The following is a 26,598-nucleotide window of genomic DNA, read 5'->3' on the forward strand; positions in this document are numbered from 1 at the left end:
CCCGAATTTAGAGATTTATTAAAAATTATCGCTAACGGGCTAGCAATATCACTCACCAATTCCCTTAATATTCTAGGATGAAGATTATCTGGGCCCCCCGATTTACTTCCGTTAAGCTGTTCAAGTTTGGCTTCTACCTCAGATACCGTAATGTCTACCCCCATATCTTCATTCCCATCGGTCCCTCTATCACTATTCCTAGTGTCCTAGAGTCATAGATTATTAGGGTTAGAAGGGACCTCAGAAGATCATCTAGTCCAACCCCCTGCTCAAAGCAGGACCAATTCCCAAATCCCTAAATGGCCCCCTCAAGGATTGAACTCACAACCCTGGGTTTAGCAGGCCAATGCTCAAACCACTGAGCTATCCCTCCCCAAGTCCATGGGAGATGTGTCTGTACTGCAAAACGGTAGGGTTCAAACCCTGGGTCCCACCTTGACTTGGGCTTGGACCTTCTACCCTGGCAGTATCCTAGGACCTGGGTCTAAACCCCAGTCCAAGAAATTTGTATGTTGACAGAAGAGGAGTTACAGCTTGAGCCTGAGCCCAAGTCTGAGCCTGGGCTTACATTCCAGTGCTGCATTCCAGTTGACTAAGTGTGTCCACGCTGCAAAGTCCTTAGATTAGCACAGAGAAGGAAAGGTTAAGACAGATATCCATTGTCGGGGCTCTACCCAGCCACAGTGAAGTGGAATCCATTTTGGCATGCACCCTTGCTCTCTCAGTCCCAGGTGGGAGCTTCTGTGTCTCTCCAAAGGCCAACTCTTAACACAGTCATCTGACACCTTTTGGTTCATTGTTCTCCTGCAGGATCCCTGCAGAGTTCACAGGTTCAGCCTGCTGAAATTTACTGTTATTAGGTGTCAATTGTTCAGTCCTTGGGATTCCCATTGTCTTTCTGGATCCTTCAAGTCAGCCAGTCCTTTAATGACCCAATTGTACTGCCCCAGACAGTAGAGCTAAATGACACACACATCTCATGTATCCTACTGTGCCCCAAGAGCAGCTTTTTAACTCTTTTGCATCTGCTGGGTAGCAATCCCTAAGCAAGTAAGTCATGCCATGCATATCATTCATAAAAATATTACTGCAAATGCCCACTTGGTCACAATATTATCTAAGGGATAAAAGAAAAATAAATCCTTGATATTGGGAAGGATCTGGAAATAACCTCGGGTATGATTCATAAAATGTGATGCTGAAGCAGAAGCGTTCAGTGTAGTTGATTTGCATGGTGTGTACCAATACCTAAGGCTACGATTTGTCATGGGGTGTTTTTAGTAAAAATCATGGACAGGTCACAGGCAATAAACAAAAATTCACAGACCCCAGGGCACCGCTGCTCTGGGGGTCCCGGGTACTGGCTCCACCGGCTGCTGCTCAGGCAGTCCCCAGGGCCAGCTGTCCAGGGCCACACAAGCTGTCAGGGGTCCAGGGCAGCTTCTTCCTGTTCCATTTCTGCTGCCGGTTTCAGAGCTGGGGTCAGCCACACTGGCCACTATAGCTGCAGAAGTCACAGAGGCTGTGGAAAGTCACGGAATCCGTGACCTCTGTGACAGCCATGTAGTCCAACACCTACCACTAGCCCGTTCAAGTCATCCTTGCAGCACTGAATGTTTAACTGAATGTAACTGAATGTTCAGTTACAACTGAAATGTCTGATCTTTTCAAATTTCAGACCAGAATTGAGTCCAACTTAATGTTGTACTCTTGACCCCAGTACAAGATCCTTTTGGGGTGTGAACACAACTTGCTTTGGTTTGAGCTAATCCTCCTCAAGCCTCTCTGTTTTGTACTTTGTCAATGACCGGGTCCTTTCATGGATTGAGAACTGGTTAAAGGACAGGGAACAAAGGGTAGGAATTAATGGTAAATTCTCAGAATGGAGAGGGGTAACTAGTGGTGTTCCCCAAGGGTCAGTCCTAGGACCAATCCTATTCAATTTATTCATAAATGATCTGGAGAAAGGGGTAAACAGTGAGGTGGCAAAGTTTGCAGATGATACTAAACTACTCAAGATAGTTAAGACCAAAGCAGATTGTGAAGAACTTCAAAAAGATCTCACAAAACTAAGTGATTGGGCAACAAAATGGCAAATGAAATTTAATGTGGATAAATGTAAAGTAATGCACATTGGAAAAAATAACCCCAACTATACATACAACATGATGGGGGCTAATTTAGCTACAACGAGTCAGGAAAAAGATCTTGGAGTTATCGTGGATAGTTCTCTGAAGATGTCCACGCAGTGTGCAGAGGCGGTCAAAAAGCAAACAGGATGTTAGGAATCATTAAAAGGGATAGAGAATAAGACTGAGAATATATTATTGCCCTTATATAAATCCATGGTACGCCCACATCTTGAATACTGTGTACAGATGTGGTCTCCTCACCTCAAAAAAGATATTCTAGCACTAGAAAAGGTTCAGAAAAGAGCAACTAAAATGATTAGGGGTTTGGAGAGGGTCCCATAGGAGGAAAGATTAAAGAGGCTAGGACTCTTCAGCTTGGAAAAGAGAAGACTAAGGGGGGACATGATAGAGGTATATAAAATCATGAGTGATGTTGAGAAAGTGGATAAGGAAAAGTTATTTACTTATTCCCATAATACAAGAACTAGGGGTCACCAAATGAAATTAATAGGCAGCAGGTTTAAAACAAATAAAAGGAAGTTCTTCTTCACGCAGCGCACAGTCAACTTGTGGAACTCCTTACCTGAGGAGGTTGTGAAGGCTAGGACTATAACAATGTTTAAAAGGGGACTGGATAAATTCATGGTGGCTAAGTCCATAAATGGCTATTAGCCAGGATGGGTAAGAATGGTGTCCCTAGCCTCTGTTCGTCAGAGGATGGAGATGGATGGCAGGAGAGAGATCATTTGATCATTGCCTGTTAGGTTCACTCCCTCAGGGGCACCTGGCATTGGCCACTGTCGGTAGACAGATACTGGGCTAGATGGACCTTTGGTCTGACCCGGTACGGCCTTTCTTATGTTCTTATGTTATGTTCTTATGACCGCCCTTTCCCTCAATCCCTCTGTTTAAAGTTTGACCATGTGCCATATAGCCTTTTATGCCATTAGCTGGGTTCAGTTGTCCTCTGCTTCTCCACATGTGTTGTTATCATATAGTCTCCTCCAGAATTCTTAAGCTGAAGATCCTTCTAAAGGTCTGTCTGAAGGATTTACTGTTAGAATTTGATTTGGAAAAGGAGACAAAAACAGTACATGTCTACCTTCCCTGAGGTGGTGATGTCCAATACTGTTCCATCTTTTCCTGGTGATACTAAGAGTTTCCAGGAATTTCATACCATACCCAGCATTCCAAGAATTATGTGCATTGGTGATCTCTGTGTTGATCATACAGAGGGGAAAAGCTCCAAATGCACACAGCTGTGTAATGCCCACAAATTAAACTAAAAATCATTCTTTAGAATCCACAGTATTTGAAAGGACAATAACACCCAAGGTCAGTAACAATTATTCACTTGTTTTGTACCATACATCCGTGTTTCACAATGGCAGCTAAATTAGAAATAATGGCTTTAGAATAATTAAGATCTTCTTTTTAGTGATATGTAAGTGGACTATTTTGACCAGGATTTTATTGTTCAAGGAGACTGTTGCACATCTAGAAATAGATTTTTATTCTAATAATTCAAATGAGGGCAATCTACTTAGTTACCATGCTGCTGCTGCATCCCAACCATATCCTAGCTAATGTTTCCACAGAACATAGAATCATAAGCTGTGGCAAAAACACCTTGCTCACAAAAGGAAGAAATAAGCTGAGATAAAAATGGCCAATATGGTGGTAGCTCTCAGACTCACTGAAAAATGAATGTGGGAATTAGAGAAAGTCAGTCATCAGTACTGAATGTATCAGATAAGTGGACATTGTTTTAGTGGTTATAAAAGGATAAGTACTCTGAACATGGCAATCAAAGAAACTTATAAAAGAATGTAGTGACCAGAGCCTCGTATTTTAACATTGGGAGGTGACCTCCTGAAAGTTTAAAAAATAGTGTTGGAAGGAGGAACACAAGCTGAGTAAAATTTGGCAAGGAAAAAAAGAACCAAAACCACAAAAATATCTGCATTTTTTTAAAACCCCAAAGAGGAGGAGAAAAATGAAGCAACAGTGCCAATATTTGTTTAAAAACATTCTGAGAGAGGTTTTAAAAACTGATGTGGACTGAGGAATTGCAATAGCACATAGTATTTTATGCTCATCCTGGAGATCACAGTCCTCCAAGACTATTGGAGTAAGGCTATTAAGGTTTGCTGATAATAAACCTTAAACCCAGGCAGTTCAGAAAGGCAAAAACACAATCTAATCAAAAGGAAGTGAGGTCAATATATGCAGATTTAGAAATATATATAGATAAAAAGCAGTTGTGGACTGAAAAAAATGTACAGAAAATAAAACAATAGAATGGGTGAGATATTACAAGTGGTTATTTTTATTGTGACTGGGAACTGAAGCAAAAAGATTGGATGATCCCAAAATGGCCCAAATACATTTTATAAGCCTGGAAAATCCAGAAATGGCAATGAAAACATTCTGGATAATAAACAGCAGTTTTACTAGTTTCATTTAAGCTGTGTGGTTACAGGCTGTTTGCATTTGTATTCTCCCTTTTCCAGGAATTTATTCATATGATGTTTTCATCTTTTGAGCAATTATTTTTGTCTCTTAAAAATATATATTTTGTGTTCCTTATATGTTTACATATATCAGTACAGTTATTTTACCTGTTTAGTTACAGTATTTGTATTTTTCTTGCTAGACCTAAAGACTTAAGTCTGTTCAGTGTCTTGAGAGATGATGGATAAAATGATTTCAGCGGTTTTGCTTATGTTTGTTTCTAATTTTTAAGAGTATATACAATATTTAGGATCCTAAACTGTTTATGAAAACCATTAGTGCAGATGTGATGTCATTATTGACAGGTATTACTAATGTCTCTCAACTAGGGAAGAATGTCAGTGGTCTTTAAATATTCTTTCTCTTCAAGAAAAACTCTTGACTCTGGAATGATTCATAGTTTCTGAGGCCAGGAGGGACCATTGTTGGGTTGCCAGGTGTCCCGTTTTCAACCATTAAAAGTCTGATCAGTTGCTCAGCGGGGCTAAGGCAGGCTTCTCTTCCTGCCCTGGCTCCGTGCAGCTCCTGGAAGCATCCGGCATGTCCCTGCGGCTCCTAGATGCACGGCCTGCCAGGGAAGCACCGCGTGCTGCTCCCACCTCAAGCGCTGGCTCTGCAGCTTCCATTGGCTGGGAACCATGGCCAATGGGAGCTGTGGAGACGTAGGATCCCAGATATGCCGGCCACTTCTGGGAGCACCGCAGAGCCAAGGTAGAGCCCTGCTGTGCCACTGTCTGGAAGCTGCCTGGGGTAAGTGCCGCCCGGATGGAGCCCATACCCTGAACCCTCTGCCCCAGGTTGGAACCCCCTCCTGAACACTAACTGCCTCCCAGACCCTGCACCCCTACCCCAGGATGTAACCCCTTTCCTTATCCTAACTCCCTCCCACACCCCGCGCACCTACCCACACCCCTGCCCCAGGTCATAACTCTCTCCTATACCTAAACTCCCTCCTGGAGCCTGCATCCCAACCCCCTGCCCTGCCCTGAGACCCCTCCTGCACTCCAAACCCTTTGGCTCCAGCCCAGAGCCCCCTCTTGCATCCCAAACCCCTCATCCTCAGCCCCAGCTGGAGCCCATGCCCCTGCCCCCTTGGCCAGAGTCCAGAGCCCCTTCTTACACCCCCCAGCTAAGGTCCTCACCCCCTTTCACACCCCAGACCAGAGCCCCCTGCCACAGTCTGAACTCCTCATTTCTGGCCCCATCCTGGGACCCTCACCCCCAGCTGGAGCCCTCACCACAACCCCATGCCCCAACCCAGTGAAAGTGAGTGAGGGTGGGGGAGAGTGAGCGATGGGGGGGGGCTGGAGTGAGTGGGGAGCAGCGGGATGGGGCCTCAGAGAAGGGCTGGGGTAGGAGCATGTCCTCAGGGAAGGGGCATGGCAAGGGGCTGGGCAGGGTGTTTGGTTTGTGCAATTAGAAAGTTGGTAATCATATACAATTGTGATCATGTAGTCTGACCTGTGTAACACAGGCTAGAGAGCTTCCCTAAAATAATTTCTAGAGCATATCTTCTAGGAAAAACATCATTCATGTAAATTACCACCAAGTCACAAACTTCTCTTTCTGAAGCAGGAGATTGAGAAGCAGCATCTATTCAATTCCAGATACAGTTCATCATTAGTGATTTGTTGGGTAGGTTCCAGTCTGGGTTATAGTCTTCCTTGGAGTTGGTCATATTTGTTAGTTATGAATGGTCTTCTGGTTTTAGATTAGAGTCAGCTGGCCATTTTGGTCCTACTAGGCCTCCCAGCAATTTAAGAAATGATTAACCCTGGCTTGTTACTTCTGTGACTGAAAAGCATTGTTGTCTATAGTTTCCAGTTGTACCTAGAAGATAGGAGTCAGGCCATGATGTTGAGTGATTGTGATGGTTTTCCCTTGTTCCACCCATTTTTTTCTGCTTATGCATGCACAAAAAAGGTGTTCTTGAATTTTGGACTCTGGTTCTGGCTTCAGGCATTGTAGTCAAATTAACTCACTCTTATGGACAAATGTGAAGAGAAAGAGGCAGCTGCAAGCAGGTCATAACAAGGCAGAGGGGTGGGGGGGAAATGATAGCCACCTGGCTACACAAAAATAGCAAATTCCACAGCAAAGGTGCTAAATTTTTCAGGGCTGCCCGGGGGGGGGGGGGGAATGCAGCAAGTGGGGCAATTTGCCCCGGGCCCTGCAGGGGCCCCGTGAGCCGTGGCCAAGAATCCCTTTCCTGGCTAGAGGCAGTGGTCCGGGTCTTCAGCGGCATTTCGGCAGTGGGGGGGCCCTTCAGTGCTGCTGAAGACACAGAGCGAGTGAAGGACCCGCCGCCGCCGCAGACTCGGACCACCGCCTGGTGAGTACAAGCGCTGCTCCCCCGCTTTGCCCCAAGCCCCCTGAATCCTCTGGGTAGCCCTGAAATTTTGTGTCAACTTGGAAAAATGCCAAATTCTCTGGCTCATTAATTGTGAAGTCCATGGGGCCCTAGTTCTAATGCATGATGCAGTTCCCACCTATCAGAGTTATTGTTTCAGACTCAGGCAAACTTTGCTGCATTAGTTTACATCAGATTCATATTTTCAAGGTTATCCTCACAACCATGAGGGCTAGGAGGTGATATGCCTGTCATGGCCAAGTGAGGAAGCACACTTGGTGAGCTCCCATTCTCCCTTTCCCTAATTACCAGTAGCATTCTCAGCAAAGCCCCCGACTAGATCTTATACCTAAACTTAAGACCTGGGGGAGCCCAGAAGAACAGGGGACAAGTGAGAATAGGGCAGAAAGAGGCAAGAGTGGAGATGACAATGAGAGTGGACTGAGGGACTCACTGCCCCACCCACTGGAGGAATGGCATCAGTATTGTTGGAGAGTTGAGTGAGAGGTCATTGCCTCATTGCCGGTGTATATAGCGCGAAAGGCAGTGGTTACACACACGCATGCATACACACCTCTCTTTCTCTCTCCGAACTCACTGGTAGCACACAGTTCCTGGAGACAAACTTCATTTGTTGGGAAAACGAGAAAAGGAATGGGTACAATCCAAACCAGTGAGGGGCTGTGTCACCCCTGCTCTGCAGCCTGAGGTGCCTCGCAATGCTTTGTTGTAGCTCTCAACCTGGGCACCTCACAAACAGCCAGACAGCATGCAGGTCACACCCTGAGTATCTGTGTAAAGCTACTGCCCTGGTCTAGCAACTCTGACCCCAGGAACCTGTCAGTAAATACCAGCCACACTCCGACTTCCAGCAGCCTTAGTTACTACTTGCAGGGTGACCTCAATACACTCTCAGTCCCATATTTTCCCCCAAAACATGTGTTGTGCACTGTTCAGCCCTCTCCTGGACAGTCCAGCTATATTAAGCCTGTTACACCTCTAAGGGTGTATACGACAGTATGCTATCCTAAATGGAGTTACCCAAACAATTAACAACACTGGATTAATTTTAATTGAAGAATAAAACAAGTTTAACTACAAATTGAGTGCAAGTACAGGGTGTTAAAGTCAGAAATGGTTACTAGAGAAATAAAGATGGAATGCTTTCTAGTGTTAAATTTATCAAACTAGACTTGGTTCACATAAAATTCTTATCACATGCTCCTAGGTCAGAATCTTCTCCTAAATTCCATTGTCTGTTTCTTTTGTCATCTTAGGTGAAAAAGAGAGAGATGGACAGGGAAAACTAACTTGGGGTGTTTTTCCCCCTCACTTTTATAGATCAGTCACCCTTTGAAATGCATTTTCCTGAAGATTACCCCTAGTTTAAAGTTCATTCAAACAGTAAAAAAGGTGACAATGGTGTCTGGTAGTGAAAGAGGTTGCATGCTGTTTTGTCTCACCTCCGTTTGCTGAAATATGGATTTTCCTGGTCTCCTGTCTTCCCCTTTTCACTGTCAGAGGACCCTGTTTATAACTTGTATGTAAACTGAGGTAAACACACAGTCCTTTCTTTAAGACCTGTTTGACCCGTCCTGCCTATCTGGGGCTACATGGGTTTGAACATGTGCTACCAACATCATTCAAGGGGAATTTATAACTTTCCATATAACGTTGCTACACACATTCCATCATGATATTATTGACCAGGGAGTTGTTAGTTTTCAGATGATACCTTACAAGGCATATTTTATATAAAGATTATTACAAAGAAGTGTAGAGTGTGACTATAGGGAGGCATTCTGTTACAGTGGCCCATCCCCCTCCCTTGCCAGAAAATGGCAAAGCTGCAGGCTTGGGGCCATCTCTCCTCCACTCCCACCCCCACTCTTCCCCAACCAAGCACGCTGGTAACATGGCAGCAGGAGACAAGTTTTCCTCTTTTGCCAAGAAGCTGAAAAGAGGAATGAACAGGAACTGAGAGCTATCTCTCTCCATCCTTCCTCCTGAACTTGTAGTTAATGTGCGTATCCCAGGAATTTTGGTGATGGTTGGGATCTCTGGATGAAAAACATAAAGAAGGGAGAAAGAGATTAAAAGAAAAGAAGGCAACAAAAAGCCAAGGAGTCTGAGTCAGAAGAATCAGCAGTTGTGGGGATAGCTGGTAAAATAGTAGCACTGATTACTTTCAAATTAAATGTGGTGCTAGACACCTGTTTCAGCAAGTTCAAAGAAAAGTAAAATGACAAAGTGGCCGTGGTGGGTAGTTAAATGATCTAGTGGTAGATATGGACTCTCAAATTATCAACATTGAGGAGAACATGCAAGGCTGGGTGGAGAGAATTGTGGTCTGGAATCTCACGTTAAAACACTGACTGAAAAAACAGATGATATGGAAATCAGATTCTAGGACTGCCAATGGGGACCAAAGGCAAATACTCCATATGGTACTTAGAAACGTGGCTCCTTAAAGCTTTGTTTGAAAGGGCATACCAGATCAGCATAGCAGCACACAACAGAAATCCAGCTAGACTACATCCAGTTGTGACTACACAACTTCAGAAGACGTGGTTTTGATTCTTCGCATACAGCCAGGAAGTTGACAGAATTAAGAGTGGAGGGCAAATGAGGATTCTTCTATCAAGATTATTGTAAGAATGTATGGTGGACAATGGCTTAATTTACAAAAGTCTGCAAAGAGCTCCTTAGGAAAAGAGCTTAAGTTTGCACTGATGTTTCCAGCAATCTCAAAAATATTTTGTCTGGGTCAAACCCACATTTTCTACACACAGGAGAAGCCCCAAAGTTCCTGACCTCAGTCACAGAACCAGATATGGTAGACCAAGTAGTAGAGTGAACTGATTAGATTCAGGATAAGTATATCTCAACTGAGGGCTCACTAAATATCGGGGAAGGGGAACCGGAATGATTTTTTAATATGGTAAAATACAGTGGTTTATGTTGTAAGAAAAGTACTGCCTTGATGCCAAACATATATAGAGTAATTTTTATGTTACATGTATTAGAAGGAATATTGTTAGGTAAGAGTTTTCAACAAATAACGGTACAAAAGTAATGTTAATGTTTGTCATTATAAAGGATATCAGAAAATATAACACAACATATAAAGAGAAAATGGAAACTAGATTGTTTGAAATGTATAAATTAAGGTTATAATTAGTGGTGACATTGAATGTAATTGAAGGGCACCTGATAAACACATACTGTATAGATACAGACATCTGGGGGTTATGGTGGGGAAAGATGGGGACGGTATTATATGGTAAAGACAATACTGAATATTCTGAAAAATGGGTAAAATAGAATCAGAAACAATCTGGTGTCCCCAGAATGTTATGGGACTAAAAGTAGAGTGTCCATTTTTATTCAGAATGTTAGAGAAATGTTTTGCACTTTCAGGAATGCATTAAAATAGTCTATAAAAACCCTCTGTCATGTATCTGGGGAAGTATTACAAAGATTGAGCTGATACCATTATGCAGGGGAACAAGACAACGATTATCCCTGATCAACCTTATTTCACTTAATTATCAAACCATTAGCACAAAAGTTCAGGGACACTGAAGAAATTCAGGGAATAAGTGTATTGGGAATAGAAAACAAAGTTTCATTATATGCTGACAATCTTATGCTTTTAATATAAGATATAAATTTCTAGTATTACTAGAAATAATTGAAGTGTTTGGTCAGGAATCAATGGAATAGACTAAACTATTCTAAATCAGAGATACTGTGCCTTTGCAAAAGATACATAAAAATGAAGAACGTCCACTGAAAATAGTGGATAATAAATTAGATATTTAGGGATTAATATATCACTTAAAGTGGTGGAGCTGTTTAAACTAAATACTGAGCCATTAATGAAAATTATTTACTATGACCTAGGCAAGGGGACATTGATAGATAGAATTAAAGTACTTAAAATGAATGTCCTACCCATGGTCCTGTATACATTTTCCATGATTCCCTTTACAGACTGAAAACAATATTTTACCACAAAATTAAAAATTATTCAGAGATTTTGATGGTTATACCAGAAACCATGAATCAAAATGGAATGATTGAGATGTCCAGCTGAGATAGGAGGCCTGGTGCTACCAAATTTCAAGAGATACTATGGGCAGCATAAATCAGGGCAGAACTAGAATGGATCTCTAATCAGGAGAAACCATTGGGTGTAAGAACTGAAACTGACAAACAATCTCATTATATAATTCTGTTACGTAGGTCAAAATTCCAGCACCCATAAAACAATACGTGTTATTTTAAAATGTACATAGTCGTTGAACATATGTAGGGTTGGCAGTATTTGATTTTTAAAAATAATTTCTATAGATAATATTGAAGTTTATTTTTAAATCTTTTTTGTCTTTTTATTGGTTTAAATTTACACAGTTGTAGGAAATTATTAGGGGAAGATCTGACAATTATTTAATGACAACAGACATTGAGAGTCAAAAAGATAAAGCTTTATAACCATTAAAACAGAAATTTTCAACATCACATGTCAAAATATACAAAGTAAATACCCTTAAATGAAACTCTAGTGAGTTCTCAAGCAGCATTTTTCTACTTTGTCTGTACATTTCAATTATTATTGATGTAAATATTTTTGTCAGTTTGTGTGTACAGTGAAATCGATACAGTGATAAAAATCTAACCTTTCAAAACCTAAGCATGTGTGAGGCACTTGACCAGATAAAAAGAGCAGATCTCAGTAATATCAGAAATAAAAAATAGTGCTTTCAAACATGTTCTGCATAAGGAATTATTTTAATATTGAGACAAATATCACATAAATGGAAGGAAAAATGAGATACTAGATGTGGCAGGCTCTGAGTTGTTATAGCGAATTCTTTCCCAGGTGTTTGGCTGGTGGGTCTTGCCCACATGCTCAGGGGCTAACTGCCATATTTGGGGTCAGGAAGAAATCTTCCCCTGGGTCACCCTGGGTTTTTTCGCCTTCCTCTGCAGCATAGGGCATAGGTCATTGGCAGGTTTAAATTACTGTAAAAGGTGGATTCTCTGTAACTTGAAGTCTTTAAATCATGATTTGAGGATTTCAGTAACTCAGCCAGAGGTTTGGGGACTATTACAGGAGTGGGTGGGTGAGGTTCTGTTTCCTCGTGTGGCAATGTGCAGGAGGTCAGACTAGATGGTCATGATGGTCTCTTCTGACCTTATAGGCTATGAGTCTATGATTTCTTCAGGGACGGACTACCCTTAAAACAATTTGATGTAGGTGATATTTTAAAAAAGCACAATGAGTTTATACTGATCGTTTACCTTATTAAAATCATTTTCAGAAAAGAAAGGAACAAAGTATTCTTAATTTGAAAATTTCATACAAGGGCTTGAAGTTTCAGTAATCAACATGTCTGTCTAGAATATACAACTTCATAATTGTGCAGTGTTGTAGTAGTAGTGTTGGTCCCAGGATATTGGAGACACAAGGAGGGTGAGGTAATATCCTTTATTGGACTGACTTCTGTTGGTGAGAGACACAAGCACTCTGTGACACAAGAAAGCTTGTCTCTCTCACCAACAGAAGTCGATCCAATACAAGGTATTACCTCACCCACCTTGTCTCTCCAACTTCATGACTCTGTTTTTAACAGACAAACTGCATGAATCTGTTAAGTTATGGATTGCAGACTTTAAATGTGAAATAACAAAAGAATGGCTGGAATGATATAATGCAGACAGTAAATAGTGGATCCAGCACTAGCCAGAAAGTACACGTTCAGTACTATCTGGTACTATTCTTCTCCATCTCTAGATAAAAAAATACAATATTGCCCCAGCTATTTGTATGAAATGCAAAACAGCCAGGACCTGTTTCCTACACATGATATGGGAATGTTGGATGGTAAAAATGTTTTGGAAGTCCATCCTGAAAGAAATAAAATAAAATGCTAGCGCTAGAACTCAAACAGGACTGATGACATGTATGGTGGGATTTTGTCTATTAAATAATTGAGATGCTCCGATATGGATACACTTATCTTATGTTTATAACAACAATAGATAGCCAGGAAGGAAATAGAGGACAATAATTGAATACATCCTGCTTTCCTCTAATTTCCCATGCTTTCTGTCTCCTGATACTCAACACCTTTGCCCCAAGAGAACATTCAGCTTCCCAATAAAAAAGTTCATAGGAATGGTTAAATATACATGTATCAGGTTATAGTTGTGTGGTTGTTTGAATAATTTGAAGAAGAAAAAAAAGGAGTAATGCTATATCAAGGTATGGTCAATATATAATATGCTGATAAAGATTGTTAATATTGTACAAAATATTGTAATATTTTGAATATTTATATATGCCAAGACACTGTAACTGAAATATTTTATTTTAAATGACCAGTAATGTCAGTAAATAAAATATTTTTCCTAACTCTGCCCCACCACAAGTCTCACGTGAGGGCTAGATTTTTTTTTTAAGTGAAAGCTGAAGTGCTGGAGCACAATTTTGTGTTAAGGGATGTGTTCTGTGGCATAGCCACTAGCTGCAGCATATATGGCACCCTCATTACAACTGTACACATTTTACACACCTGATTAGCTATTATAACTGGAATTTTTTTTTTAATGTCCATTAGCTACTTTTAGCTTTTTAAATCAAAAGATTTGCCTCCTTATCTCCTCTGAGTCTTGAGTACACACACATACAATTTTTGTTAAATATTATAGGGTGGTAGATGCAAGTAAATGAAAACGAGTGTGGTGCTGGAATCTTTGAGGTGTATTGTTCTTGGTGACCTTAGCTTCCACGTACATGATGTCAAGTATACCCTAGCATCTGATCTCAATGAAAGACAAAAGGAGAGCAGAGTCTATTGAGGTTATCAAAGAGAAGGTTAAGAGACAACTTAATCAGTTTATAACTCCTATACAGGAAGGAGATATCTGATACTAGAGAGCTCTTTAATCTAGCAGACAAAGGAGTTAGATGAGCCAGTGGCTGGAAGTTGAAGTCAGTGAAGTTCAAAGTATAAATACAATGCAGATTTTTAACACTGAATGTAATTAACCATTGGAAGTTTACCACGGGACTTGACACCAAGCAAGACTGTTATTGGTTGGAAGGGGCAAGGAGCCCCTGGCATCCATCCGGGGAAACGCCAAGCAAAGTCAGCCCAACAAGCCACTGCTCCAACACTCCTTGAATCTGAGTGTCAGGAATTGTGCACAGCTGAGCTTAAAATAGAACAGTGTCATCAACACTTGGTCTTGTCTCCAAATCAACCCTACACGAACCATGAAGAGCATCATAGTTCACTGCTCTTCCTGTCCAGCTTTCTTCTAAGAAACAGCTAATATCTGAGACTGTTTCAGAAGCTGATTTACAATTATTATTATTCCTTCTGAAATGGATTGTCATTTTTATTATGCAAAGAAGAAAATAAATGTTTAACAAAAATCTGTTATATTTTGTGAGAATACCAGAAACTATGTAACTTGAACATAAACAGAATATTCTAAAACTGAACTAAAAAGCTTTGTATCTATCAGGGGCGGCTCTAGGCACCAGCAAAACAAACTGGTGCCTAGGGCGGCAACATCTAGGGGGCGTCCCCTGCGGCCGCGGGGGGCAGCGGGAGCCCCGGGACGACTGGACCTGCCGCAGGCATGACTGCGGCAGCTCAAGCGGAGCCGCCGGACCCGCGAGCCGCCCGCAGCTGCGGGAGGTCCAGCCGAGCCACGCGGGACCAGCGGTCCCTCTGCAGTCATGCCCGCGGGAGGTCCGCTGCTCCCGCGGCTCCGGGGCGCCTCCCACGCATGACTGCTTGGGGCGGCCAAAAAGCTAGAGCCGCCCCTGGTATCTATGAAGATGCATCATTAATATCTAAGCATTAATATGAAGAGACATCACTTCAAGCAGTTTGAGGAATGACAGAAAAGTGAAATGGTCTAGGTATCTTGTCAATAAGTGTTACAGCAAACAGAACCTTACATTTGGAACTTGGCAAGTTAGAAAAGCAGTGCTACTTTCCAGCTCATATTTTAAAAAATCTTCATATTGTATTTAAAATTACAGAGAAATACATGTCACCATATTTTGTTAATGATTTGGAATAATAAAATGTGGTTAATCTTAGAAAAATTATTGTAACAATGACATCTGCACTTCAATTATTCTCATATATTGCTTCACGGATTTTTCTAACTCATAGCCCTGTAAACTCAAATTAGAGATTCGACGGTCAAGTCATATTATTTCTTTACTTTATACAACACATCATCAGCAATAAAACTGTGGATTCAGAACTTAACAGGCAATTCTGTCTCAAGCATGTTGCAAAATTGACTATAACTTGCTTATCTGCAAGTGAACTTTATTCACTCCCCTGTGCTTGACTGCAGGACATTTTTTGCCTAAGTAAAATAAGTTTATATGACGCATGAGAAGCATATATACACATTATGAAGGTGCCATGTTTACAGCCACATCTCTGACTATAACCAGGCTTTATCTTTTAAAAACATTTCAGTCCACCTTTGAACTTAATGTTTTTGAGTGCCATAAAGTTCAACAAGATAAGCTTACCCTGATTTTGTTGAAGCATAAAACTTGTGGTACTGTCAAAACATCTTCTAATAAGTGTCTGTTTTCCCTTATTTATTTTAGGTTCTTGCCTACACAGAAGGGCTTCATGGAAAATGGATGTTCAGTGAGATTCGAGCTGTTTTTTCAAGACGTTATCTTCTCCAGAACACTGCTTTGGAAGTGTTTATGGCAAATAGAAGTATGTCTTTATGTTGTTCATTTATTTGGTATAAGGTATCTGCTGGTAGTTTTTATGGGTGGTATCCATTCATCCCCAAATTAAAACTTTGTAGTTTGTTTTGAAAAATGCCATTTTCCTTGAGTAATCCCTCACACTTTTCTGCAGTACTCACAGTATTTATTCTGCAGTATTTATTCACTACATCTGATATATAAAATATTTGTGAATGGGCCTTGAATATGGATTTTAATCTGGCACTCTGACAACAAGTTTTGATGAATAAAGACTACACACTGAAGCTGGTAAATGCTGCTACTATTTTCTATATTGTAACAGAGCATGGCTCCTCTCCTATCTCCTTCCCAGCAGAAGCTGCACAGACTGCATGAGGTGTGCAGTCAGTAACCTTTTATTTCAAGTTCCCTCCACCAATATCACTTTAGTCCCCATGCAACAATCTATTTACAATATATGCAGTGCTTTTGGCCCTCTCCTCAGGACTTGGGGGGAACAGAGGTCTCCCTTTTCTGAAGCTTTTATATGACTGGGCTTAGCTAGCCCTGTTCCTCTCTCTGTTTCCCCCTCCCTGGCACTTCCTTCCTGTGCATCTTTATGAGACTTGGGCTGATGGCTAATTGAATGTTTATCCCACCCAACCTGTCAGTCTGATTACCCCAGTCAGCTTCCTCTGGAGGGGGAACTAATTAACAGCTGAGTGATCAGAGTGCAGGCTCATCTGTTCACTCCATGCACTCTGTCACACATGCATCATTGTTCAGAACTTTAAACAGATTTGCTTCTGCTATGTCCCTTTGCTTTCATTTTCTGAAAATATTCTATTGCAAAAGCCTTACTAGTGCAAATACTCAAAAAAGGGGGAATTTTAAGCCTGAATGGTTGATATATGCCAAAAGTGATTTTTTAAAATTGCTTAATTAACAGTAAAATTTGAAAATTTCACTATTTTAAAATACAATTTGAAAATTGTAGTTATTTGTCCAAGTTGCCTATTTAGTGAACACAATAGCATGTAATTTACATAGCTAATCAATAACAGCACAAATGTTGATAATTCACAATGAACTGCTAACGAAAGATCTTCTGAGCTAGAATTTATTTGTTGAAAAAAGTGAATAATTTTGAATAATGAATAAATTTGAAATATTTGCAGTTCTGTTCATGAATAATTCAAAAACAGTAAAAGAGTTGACATTTGTCAAATAATTGGTTTTTTTTAATTATTTGGCTAAGTTTGCTCCACACAATGTCTAGTTAGCTTGATTGGCCCACAACCTTTATTGAAATAAATAAAGATGTAGAGTTTCAGAATTTATATGAAAGTAAATCACTTTTCATACCACTTCTGTGATACTGCACATATTGATCTCCCAAAGTGACAGAAACTAACTTGGAATCCAACCCAATGGAAAAAGACCAAAATCCCCTAACCAACGCATTTCTCATGTGAAGAACTGAACTCAGACTTAGGGATGCTTTAAACTGTGTACAATAGTAAAGCCCATCTGTACTTTAATACTCACTGCATACCATAGCTATCTCATTTCCAGCTCTGTGTTCACGTTTGCGATACAATACCTCCAGCGGACTCCTGCCATTTTGACAAACCAGAAAAATCTTTTCCACTAAGTGAGTCTCCAGAACGCAATCCCCAAATGCACACACAGCAACCATATACAATAATTTTACCACAAAAGCATAATATTACCAGTAGCACCTATTAGACTCTCTACTGTAAAGTGTTAAAACACCACTGTTCCACCAGTCTTTTGAGGGGAAAAATTCCCTTCATGCTGAATATAGCTGGGCTTGGAAGGATTAGAGTTTTATCAATAAAAGTTGGTAAACATCAATTTTACTGGACACACACAAATTAATGAAAAATATTTCTGGTGTTTTAAATCACATTTTTTTCTTCTTATCACAGCCTCGGTTATGTTTAATTTTCCTGACCAAGCAACAGTAAAAAAAGTTGTGTACAGCTTACCTCGTGTTGGAGTGGGGACCAGCTATGGTTTGCCACAAGCAAGGTAATGTCATTAAAATATTTTATGCTGTGTTGTGTTTATATGCTTGCAGACTCAGAATGTTTGATATTTGTGAATATTAAAACATTACTACTGCAAGGGGTCTGGAATTCCCATCACTTCAGGGTCCCTTGAGCAGCAATATATTTAACTTAATGATGTGATATGTTGTTATAGAAAACCAGCATTATATAAAAGTATTTTAAATCAGCAATTTTTTTAACATTTTAGCAAATGAGCACACTCCAGTAAACAAACAGAATAAAGCTGATTGAAATTGTTTGTTATTTAAACATTGAAAGAACTGTGTGCTTGTTTGTTTTTGAGGTGACATTTTTGCAAAAATTGATGTGCTGTTTGAGTATTAAAACTAAAGACATGAACTGAGGTAGGGCATGTTTTGGTTTTGCCAAACAGTTTTGCTTGGGTTCTTTTGCCTCTTCCAGTGGCAAAAAACATTTTTGGTTTTGGTTTTACCATCCATCAGTATATAAAGTATTTTGCACTTTCCAAGTTTCCCCCTCTTATTCTAATTATATTAAATTATTCTTCTCCTGCTTCTAGGATTAAGAGGGAAATACATTTAAAAATATGCAAACTCAGGGCTCAAGTTTACAAATCTACATGCTGTATAAAAATACATGGTAAAACCAGCTCGAAGCATTAACAAATTGCACGTAGGTTCACTGCATTGTCAAAACAAACAGAGGAGCCTTCCATTTCCATTACCTACATTATGTGAAGAGTTCCACTAAGCCTCTGAGACAACTCACCCTCCTTCAAAATTCCCCATCATTCCTACCAGCTGTTGTCTTCTGTGGAAAGACCAATGTTCATCTTTCCCTCTGGCATTTTCTGGGGCCTGATTGCATGCATACACCAACCCTCGCGCCAGGGAGTGATGCTCTTTTGCCTTCATATCCAGGCCTCCTAGGGTTGCAAACCCCAGGAGTGCAGGAACCTCCCCTGCCCATCTCTTCTCCCTGAGGCCCTGCCTCTGCTCTGCCTCTCCCCTGAGACTCCACTCCTCTCCTCCCCTCCTCCTGTCACTTACTGCTTTTCCCCTCCCACCCTCCCCACCTGGGTCAGGAGGGACTCGCCTGCTTTTCTGGGACTGAGAGCTGCAGCTGCCCGACAAGATAGGAGGCAGGCCCAGCTGAGTAGGGGCTAGCACAGGTGATGACCCAGCGCCTCCCGACCTCCCCTGCCTGCAGTAACCGGACTTTGGGTGTCCGGTCACTAGAGTCAAACCTGGCCACCCTAGCCTCAGTCCAACTCCAGACTTTCCCTCCTTTGCAGTCTTAGCTTCTGATACTCCAAGTCTGCTCCCTCCTCTGCCTTTACAGAGTGCAGCCTGGGTCTTTTGTCCTCTCCCAACCTCTTCTGGGAGGATGCCAGATAAAATGCTTACTCCCACACTGAGTATTCAGGTGGATTAGCCACAGAGAGCAATCATCCTCCATCACCCGCCTGAATCCTGAATGTCTTCTGTAAGCCGGGACAGAAGACTTGTTAATGATCTGGTATGCAATACATGCACACATGTGATCTGGGAGTGGCAGATTCCATTATTAGCACACTCTGAGCTACAGAGCCTAAATAGGCCCTTGAAGCCCTTGTACAGTACTAGGGGAATCTGTGATTTTCCTAATTGCTGCTAAACCCTACAGCTCAATGTGGGAGGAGAGCGGAGAAAGTATAATGCTGTCTTGGGTGGAGGAGCAGGGAAGTGATCATTCCAAAGAACCAAGCCCACTACTGATTGAGGCTAAGGATTCTCTTGCAGTCTAGGGCCGCCCAGAGGATTCAGGGGGCCTGGGGCAAAGCAATTTCGGGGGCCTCTTCCATAAGAAAAAGTTGCAATACTATATTCTTGTGGGGGCCCCTGCAGGGCCCGGGGCCTGGGGCAAATTGCCCCACATGCCCCTCCCTCTGGGCAGCCCTGTTGCAGTCTTCAGATCCATGCATATCTATCTCCCTAAATACACAACTCACGTATTTTAGCTGTGCACTTTGTTGGAGTATTTGTCATAATCTTATAAAACTATATGTACATAATTCACTAATGCAATGTGAAAATAATATTGGCAAATATTTTCAACCTTCCATTAAAAAATCAGGCCATATTTATAATAAAGTCATTATCTGGAAATATGAGAGAACCTGTAATGAAGGAGAACATTTATAGTACAGTAGTTCAGCTGCATGGTTTTACTGAGTCCTACAGTACTTAACAGGATGATGTAAATTGCACTATAACTGTTCTAACTTCATTACAAAGTAGCTTTTAGCCCAACCTAAACGTTATACACCTGCAGTTTTAATTTTGGATGTCTAAAGTTATGTTCCTAAAACTATATTTTGGTCCCTATTACAAGAGGCCTGGTTTTCAGAAGTGATGTCCAAACATAGTCAGTAGAAGCTGCAGGTTCTCAGCATATTTGAAAATAAGTCACTTTTATTAAGGTACCTGAATATGGAATTAGGCACTCAAATTTGCAAATGTTGTCCATAATTATTTATTATATAAGTGCGGCAGGAAGTAGTAGTAGTAATTCAGTACATGAAACTCTTACCTCTTAACCAGCACTGAATCAATGCAATATGGTATCAGAAGACGTTGTGTTACCAGGAGTTACAACGAGGATGAGGTATAAAATTAAGGTCCTGAAAGTGCAAATAACTAATTTTCAGTTTGCTGATTATTCAAAAATATTGGGGAAAACAATTGGTTTGGGTTGAACCAATTTTTTTCTGGATTTTTGGTGAATCAAAAAAGTTGGAAAAATTTTGTTTCAGGTCAAACAAAACCTTTCATTTTAATCTGAAACAAAATGTTTCATTTTGAGCATTCTTAATAAAAGCAAAGGAAATGAAGGGCAAGAGTCACAAAAATAGAGGAGGAAGAGGTGGTGATGCTGCCTGCCCCCTTCTTTATGTAATAGCCCCATGGCTAAGGCACTCACTTGGAAGGTAGGAGACCTGGGTTTGAATCCCAGCACTGGAGCAGGGACTGGAACCCAGGTGTTCCACCTCACCCAAGGTGAGCGCCCCAACCATCAGGCTGTAGTCTTTCTTACTCTTTTTTTCTGGCCCAATGACTATGCAAGCATTGTGGACAAAGTGGAACAGCTTCAAAAAGAGAGATTGAGAGAGACCCACCGCACAATGCTCTATAGCCTGATGGCTGAAGTGAAATAGAGGCCACTCCAGAACAGCCAATAGCCCAGTCATTAAGGTCCTCACCTACAGAGCAGGGATGTATAGCGTTAATAAGATAATTAAAAACAAAAATGCCAACAGCCATAGGAATGAACAAGATATATACTCTTCCTTCCTCACACATTTCTAGCCATGACTAGGACAAAAGTGACTAGTGATTTCAGATGCCTGAATTTTTGGGTGCCCATCTTGAAACACCTTAATTTTGAGAAAGTACTGAGGTGCCCAACTTGGGACACTTCAATGGAACCAGATTTTCCCAGGTGGGTGACCTGGGAAAATCTGGTTCCATTGAAGTGTCCCAAGTTGGGCACCTGTTAATTGAGGATAAAAGAGATGTCAATTTTTAAAATCTTGGATCCTGTTATTTCTCCCAGAGTATAGGGTTGCATTCCAGATCATCTTGACAAATAGCCATTCATGGACCTATCCTCCTTATTTAATTATTTTTAGAACCCAGTTATACTTTTGGCATTCTTCTTCAAGTAGTGTCCCTGTATGTGCTCCACTGTAGGTGTATCTGCACCCCTGTGCCTAGCAAAGATACATCTACAGTGGAGCAGCCATAGGGACACACGTCTTTAAGAACCATCGTTACGGCACAAGGTGAGTAACTTCTTCACAATATCCCTTGGCAATGAGTTCCACAGGTTGATTGTGCATTGTGTGAAGAAGTTCTTCCTTCTTCTTTGAGTAGAGTCCCTACGGGTGTTCCACTCTAGGTCCACTTGTGCCCCGTGTGTGTCAGATCAGAGATTTTAAGTAGCAGTGTCTGTTTGGCCCATGCATGGACCCCCCGCAGCCTTGTGCCCTTCACCGAGATTATGTAGAGTTGGATAGGTGAACCACTCCCAGTTTCTTCTCAACTGCCTCAGCCTGAGACGGAGCTGCAGCAGCATCTGAGTTGAGCTTACCTTAACTGTAATTGTCTATCATTCTTAATAGTTAGTGTTAATTCTTCAAGTTTTCTTTGTGTTGGTTAGTGGTAGTAATTTTATAATTTAAAAAAACTTTAAAAGATTTTACTTATACTTTTAGGATAAGGACCATTGTCCCTCCACCTGTTTTTCTTTGTTTCTCCCCTTCAGGGGAGTGTAAACCCTGGGAGGGTGTCCACAGTTCTCCTGGGTTTAAATGTTGCCTTTCATGCTGAGAGGCTATCCCAAATCAGTGAGTTCACTGCCTTGGGGAGTCGCATATTCCCCAAAAGTGTAATTTTTGTTTGCAATTAAAGTTGAGGGCCAGAAGGAACTGGGAACTTTCTTACATCTCCTCATGATGAAGAGTTTGCTTTGATCAGCCTCTGACTCCAACCAGAGTACTCCGCCCATATAACAATCTCCAAACAAGTCAACTCCTTCCACCTCCTCGGTGCAACACTCCCCTAGAGCATTAAAGAGGAAATCCCTGGAATTCTCTCAAAAGGACTCTAGAAAGCAGTCCTGCTTTGGCAACTACTGATCTCCGACTTGGTACCCACAAGGCTGCAGGTTCTTCAGCTACTGTGACCACAAGCAAGCCTAGGATTCTAAAGGTTCCTGCTCTGAAAGATGGGTACCATCAGGTGATTGGACTGGCGCAGAGAAGACTATCAACTCTTCTAACAACAGAGTCTACTAGGACCTCAGTACGCAGCACTTTGGCTCTGCAAAAGACCAGACCGACACCTACTGATCATTCATCATAGTGCATGAGACCTTTGATACCATCAGCACCTTCTGCCACAGTTACCTCTGCCCAGCTTGTCTCATTAGTACCGTCCACTGTTTCAGTACCTCAACAGTTTCAATTTCCTCAGGACTTGGCAGTAACAGAAACACCTGAATCTCTCATTCGGTACCGACCCACTTGCAGTACTGACCCACCTCTCAATCCCTGAAGATTTGCCCAGTACCGACTGAGTCTCTGCCTTTCTCTATAATTGCTCCACCTCAACTAAGTGATGATGATGATGAGGAAGACAATGGGGATGTTTCCTCAGTCTCCCACATTTCTATCCAGCACTCTCCCTTCCATTATCAAGGAAGTCTCTATCCTGAGACCTCTAAGGAGTTGAGCAATCCTTGTGAGTCATTCTCCACCTGGCTGATATGGCCACCTTTGGGTGCCTCCACCCTTGCTCAGTGGCAGTATTGGGACCATTGCATAGCTTATCTCAAGGACCCCTACTGTTTCTCGCCAGGAGAAGAGCAGGCAGTCCCCACCAGCCTCCCTCTCTAGTGTTCCTGATCCACAAGAGGAGACCTTTGAGGAGCAGGAAGTGAGATTGGACAAAGCGAATACCTCTACAACTAATATCTCTTCCCCCACCTCAGATGAAGCTGTCATGCCTCCTCCACTGTCCTTGGCTGATGATTATAAACAGTTCCAGGACCTCATTAAAAAGATAGCAGACTCTTTGCAAATTCCACTGGAAGAGGTCACAGCATAAATTACGTGACATTCTGCATACTTCATCTGCCTGCATCGCGCTACCTATTCATGAGGAATTGATAGACCCTGCAAAAATAATTTGGCATAGCCCGGGTCCAGTACCACCCACCTGTAAGAAGGCAGATAAAAATATTATGGTCTCTCCAAGGACTCTGAATTAGTGGTTGATGCTGAGAATGATCATGGCAGAGATCATGATACTAAATCGGCTCCATACAATAAAGACTTAAAGCATCTTGACTTGTCTGGGTGTAAGTCATTCTCACTGGCTACCTGACAATTAAAGATTGCCAATTATCAAGCCCTCATGGTGAAATACAGCTGTACTGACTATTCAAAGTTGAATGCATATATTGAGCATCTTCCAACAGACCAGAGGGAGCAGTTCCAGGTGATCATCTTCGAGGGTCAACTGCTCACAAAAACATCTCTGCAGGCCTCTCTCTGGGTGCCGCTGATATATCTGCTCATTCTATCTCCACGGCGATAATCATGAGGCAGGCCTCCTGGCTTCAGATCTCTAGTTTCCTAAGGGAGGTCCAAAATACAGTTGAGGACCTTCCTTTTGACAGATTGAAGTTGTTTGTGGAAAAAATGGATGAATCCCTGCATACCTTAAGACTTTAGAGCCACCTTGTGCTCTCTGGGAATTTAGAATTCAGTAAATCCCAAACGGCACAGAGATCTCATCCCACCAGCAACTTCTCAGGCATGTCCTTCACAACCCACAACTTCAAAATACCAATTTGGATGGGTTGATCAAGGTGCTCAGTTAGCATCCCCATTCTTATCTGCTGCAACAATCTGCATGTCTGCCTCATTTCCGTGACCACCATTTTCATTTCCATCAGAACTGGGAACATATCACTGTGGACAAGTAGATGTTGGAGATCATTTCAACAGGATACTCCATCCACTTTACCTCCCTCCCCTCATACCAACTCCTTCCCTATCCCTTGCGAGGGACCCCTCTCACAAGCACCTTTTGCAACAGGAAATTGACTCTTTCTTGAATCTGGGTGCTATAGAACCAGTTCCCACATAACACAGAGGGAAAGGATTTTATTCCAGGTACTTCCTGGTTCCAAAAAAAATGGTGCTTGGAGACCTATTCTAGAGCCAAGATTACTCAACAGATTTGTAAAGATTCAGAGGTTCAAAATGGTAACTCTTGCTGCAATAATTCCATCATTGCACCAGGGGACTGGTTCTCAGCCCTCAACCTTCAAGATACTTACTTCCATATAGCAATCCACCTCTCCTTCAGAAGGAACCTACACTTCACTCTGTCTCAAGAGCACTTTCAATACATGGTGCTCCCATTTTGTCTCTCATCTATGCCCAGAGTATTCTCAAAAGTTCTTTCTGTGGTATCAGCTCATCTTCGCAGACAAGGAACTCTGATTTTCCCATAACTCAATGATTGCTTGCTCAAAGGTCAGTCCTTCAATGAAGCTTCAACAGCTACTGAGAAGGGCATAGACCTGTTTCTTAGACTGTGCTACAATTAAACATCTGAAAGTCTGCCTTAACCCCCAAGCAAGGTCTGAAGTTCATAGTAGCTTACCTCTATGCATTAACGGCTAAAGCATTCCTCCCTTCATACAGGTTCATAATCTTAGCCAATTTAGTCTCTACAATCCAAGTCAGCCCTCACTCATGAGCCAGAAATTGTCTCCAGCTATAAGAACGGCCATACTGGGTCAGACAAAAGGTTCATCCAGCGCAGTATCCTGTCTTCCGACAGGAGCCAATGCCAGGTGCCCCAGAGTGAATGAACAAAACAGGTAATCATCACATGATCCATCCCCGGTCGCCCATTTCCAGCTTCTGGCAAACAGAGGCTAGGGACACCATCCCTGCCCATCCTGGCTAATAGCCTTGATGGACCTATCCTCTGTGAACTTATCTAGTTCTTTTTTGAACCGTGTTATAGTCTTAGCCTTCACAACATCCTCTGGCAAAGAGTTCCACAGCCTGACTGTGTATTGTGTGAAAAAAATACTTCCTTTTGTTTGTTTTAAACCTGCTAACTATTAAATTCATTTGGTGACCCCTAGTTCTTGTGTTATGAGAAGGAGTAAATAACACTTCCTTATTTACTTTCTCCACACCAGTCATGATTTTATAGACCTCTATCATATTCCCCTCTATCATATTATAGACCTCTATCATATTCCCCTCTTTTCCAAGCCAAAAAGTTGCGGTCTTATTAACCTCTCCTCATACAGAAGCCGTTCTATACCCCTAATCATTTTCTGAACTTTTTCCAATTCCAGTATATCTTTTTTGAGATGGGGTGATCACGTCTGCACACAGTATTCAAGATGTGCATGTGCCATGGATTTATATAGAGGCAATTCGATATTTTCTGTCTTACTATCTATCTCTTTCTTAATGATTCCCAACATTCTGTTTGCTTTCTTGACTGCTGCTGTGCATTGAGTGGATGTTTTCAGAGAACTATCCACAATGACTCCAAGATCTCTTTCTTGAGTGGTAACAGCTAATTTAGACCCCATCATTTTATATGTATAGTTGGGATTATGTTTTCTAATGTGCATTACTTTGCATTTATCAACACTGAATTTCACCTGCCATTTTGTTGCCCAGTCACCCAATTATGTGAGATCCTTTTGTAGCTCTTCACAGTCTGCCTGGGACTTAACTATCTTGAGTAGTTTTGTATCATCTGCAACTTTTGCCACATCACTGTTTACCCCTTTTTCCAGATCATTTATGAATATATCGAATAGGACTGGTCCCAGTAGAGCCCCTGGGGGATGCCACATTTGCCTCTCTCCATTCTGAAAACTGACCATTTATTCCTACCTTTTGTTTCCTATCTTTCAACCAGTTACCGATCCATGAATATTGGGATATATGGCAGCTGGCACCTTTGTAATAAATCACATGAGACTTCACATGCACAGCCTCCAAGGGGGCTCAGGACTGTTTATTCACCAAGCAAACACAAGATCCCGCTCTACTTCTTTTTCTTAAGAACGTTCCCATCACAGAAATATGTAGAGCCATGACTTGGACGTCCATTCATACATTTGTTACTCATGCCGCAGCTTTTGATGCCGTATTTGGCTCTCCTGTTCTATCTTCAGTACTACACTCAACTCCAAAGCCACACCCCT

At 41.7% G+C, this 26,598-nt stretch overlaps 1 protein-coding gene across 7 annotated transcripts in view; it reads left to right on the top strand.

Annotated features, from left to right (window-relative positions):
• Nucleotides 1-26,598, top strand: part of NBEA (neurobeachin) — an 831,523-nt gene that overhangs the window by 647,860 nt on the left and 157,065 nt on the right. For all 7 annotated transcript variants that reach the window (XM_039530859.1, XM_039530876.1, XM_039530902.1 and 4 more), the window contains 2 exons: nucleotides 15,653-15,770; nucleotides 17,698-17,800. In XM_039530859.1, coding sequence (XP_039386793.1) covers nucleotides 15,653-15,770; nucleotides 17,698-17,800 — 221 coding nt within the window. The remainder of the gene's footprint in view (nucleotides 1-15,652; nucleotides 15,771-17,697; nucleotides 17,801-26,598) is intronic.

This window comes from Mauremys reevesii, linkage group 1 (assembly GCF_016161935.1).
Source record: "Mauremys reevesii isolate NIE-2019 linkage group 1, ASM1616193v1, whole genome shotgun sequence".
Lineage (NCBI taxonomy): Eukaryota > Metazoa > Chordata > Testudines > Geoemydidae > Mauremys > Mauremys reevesii.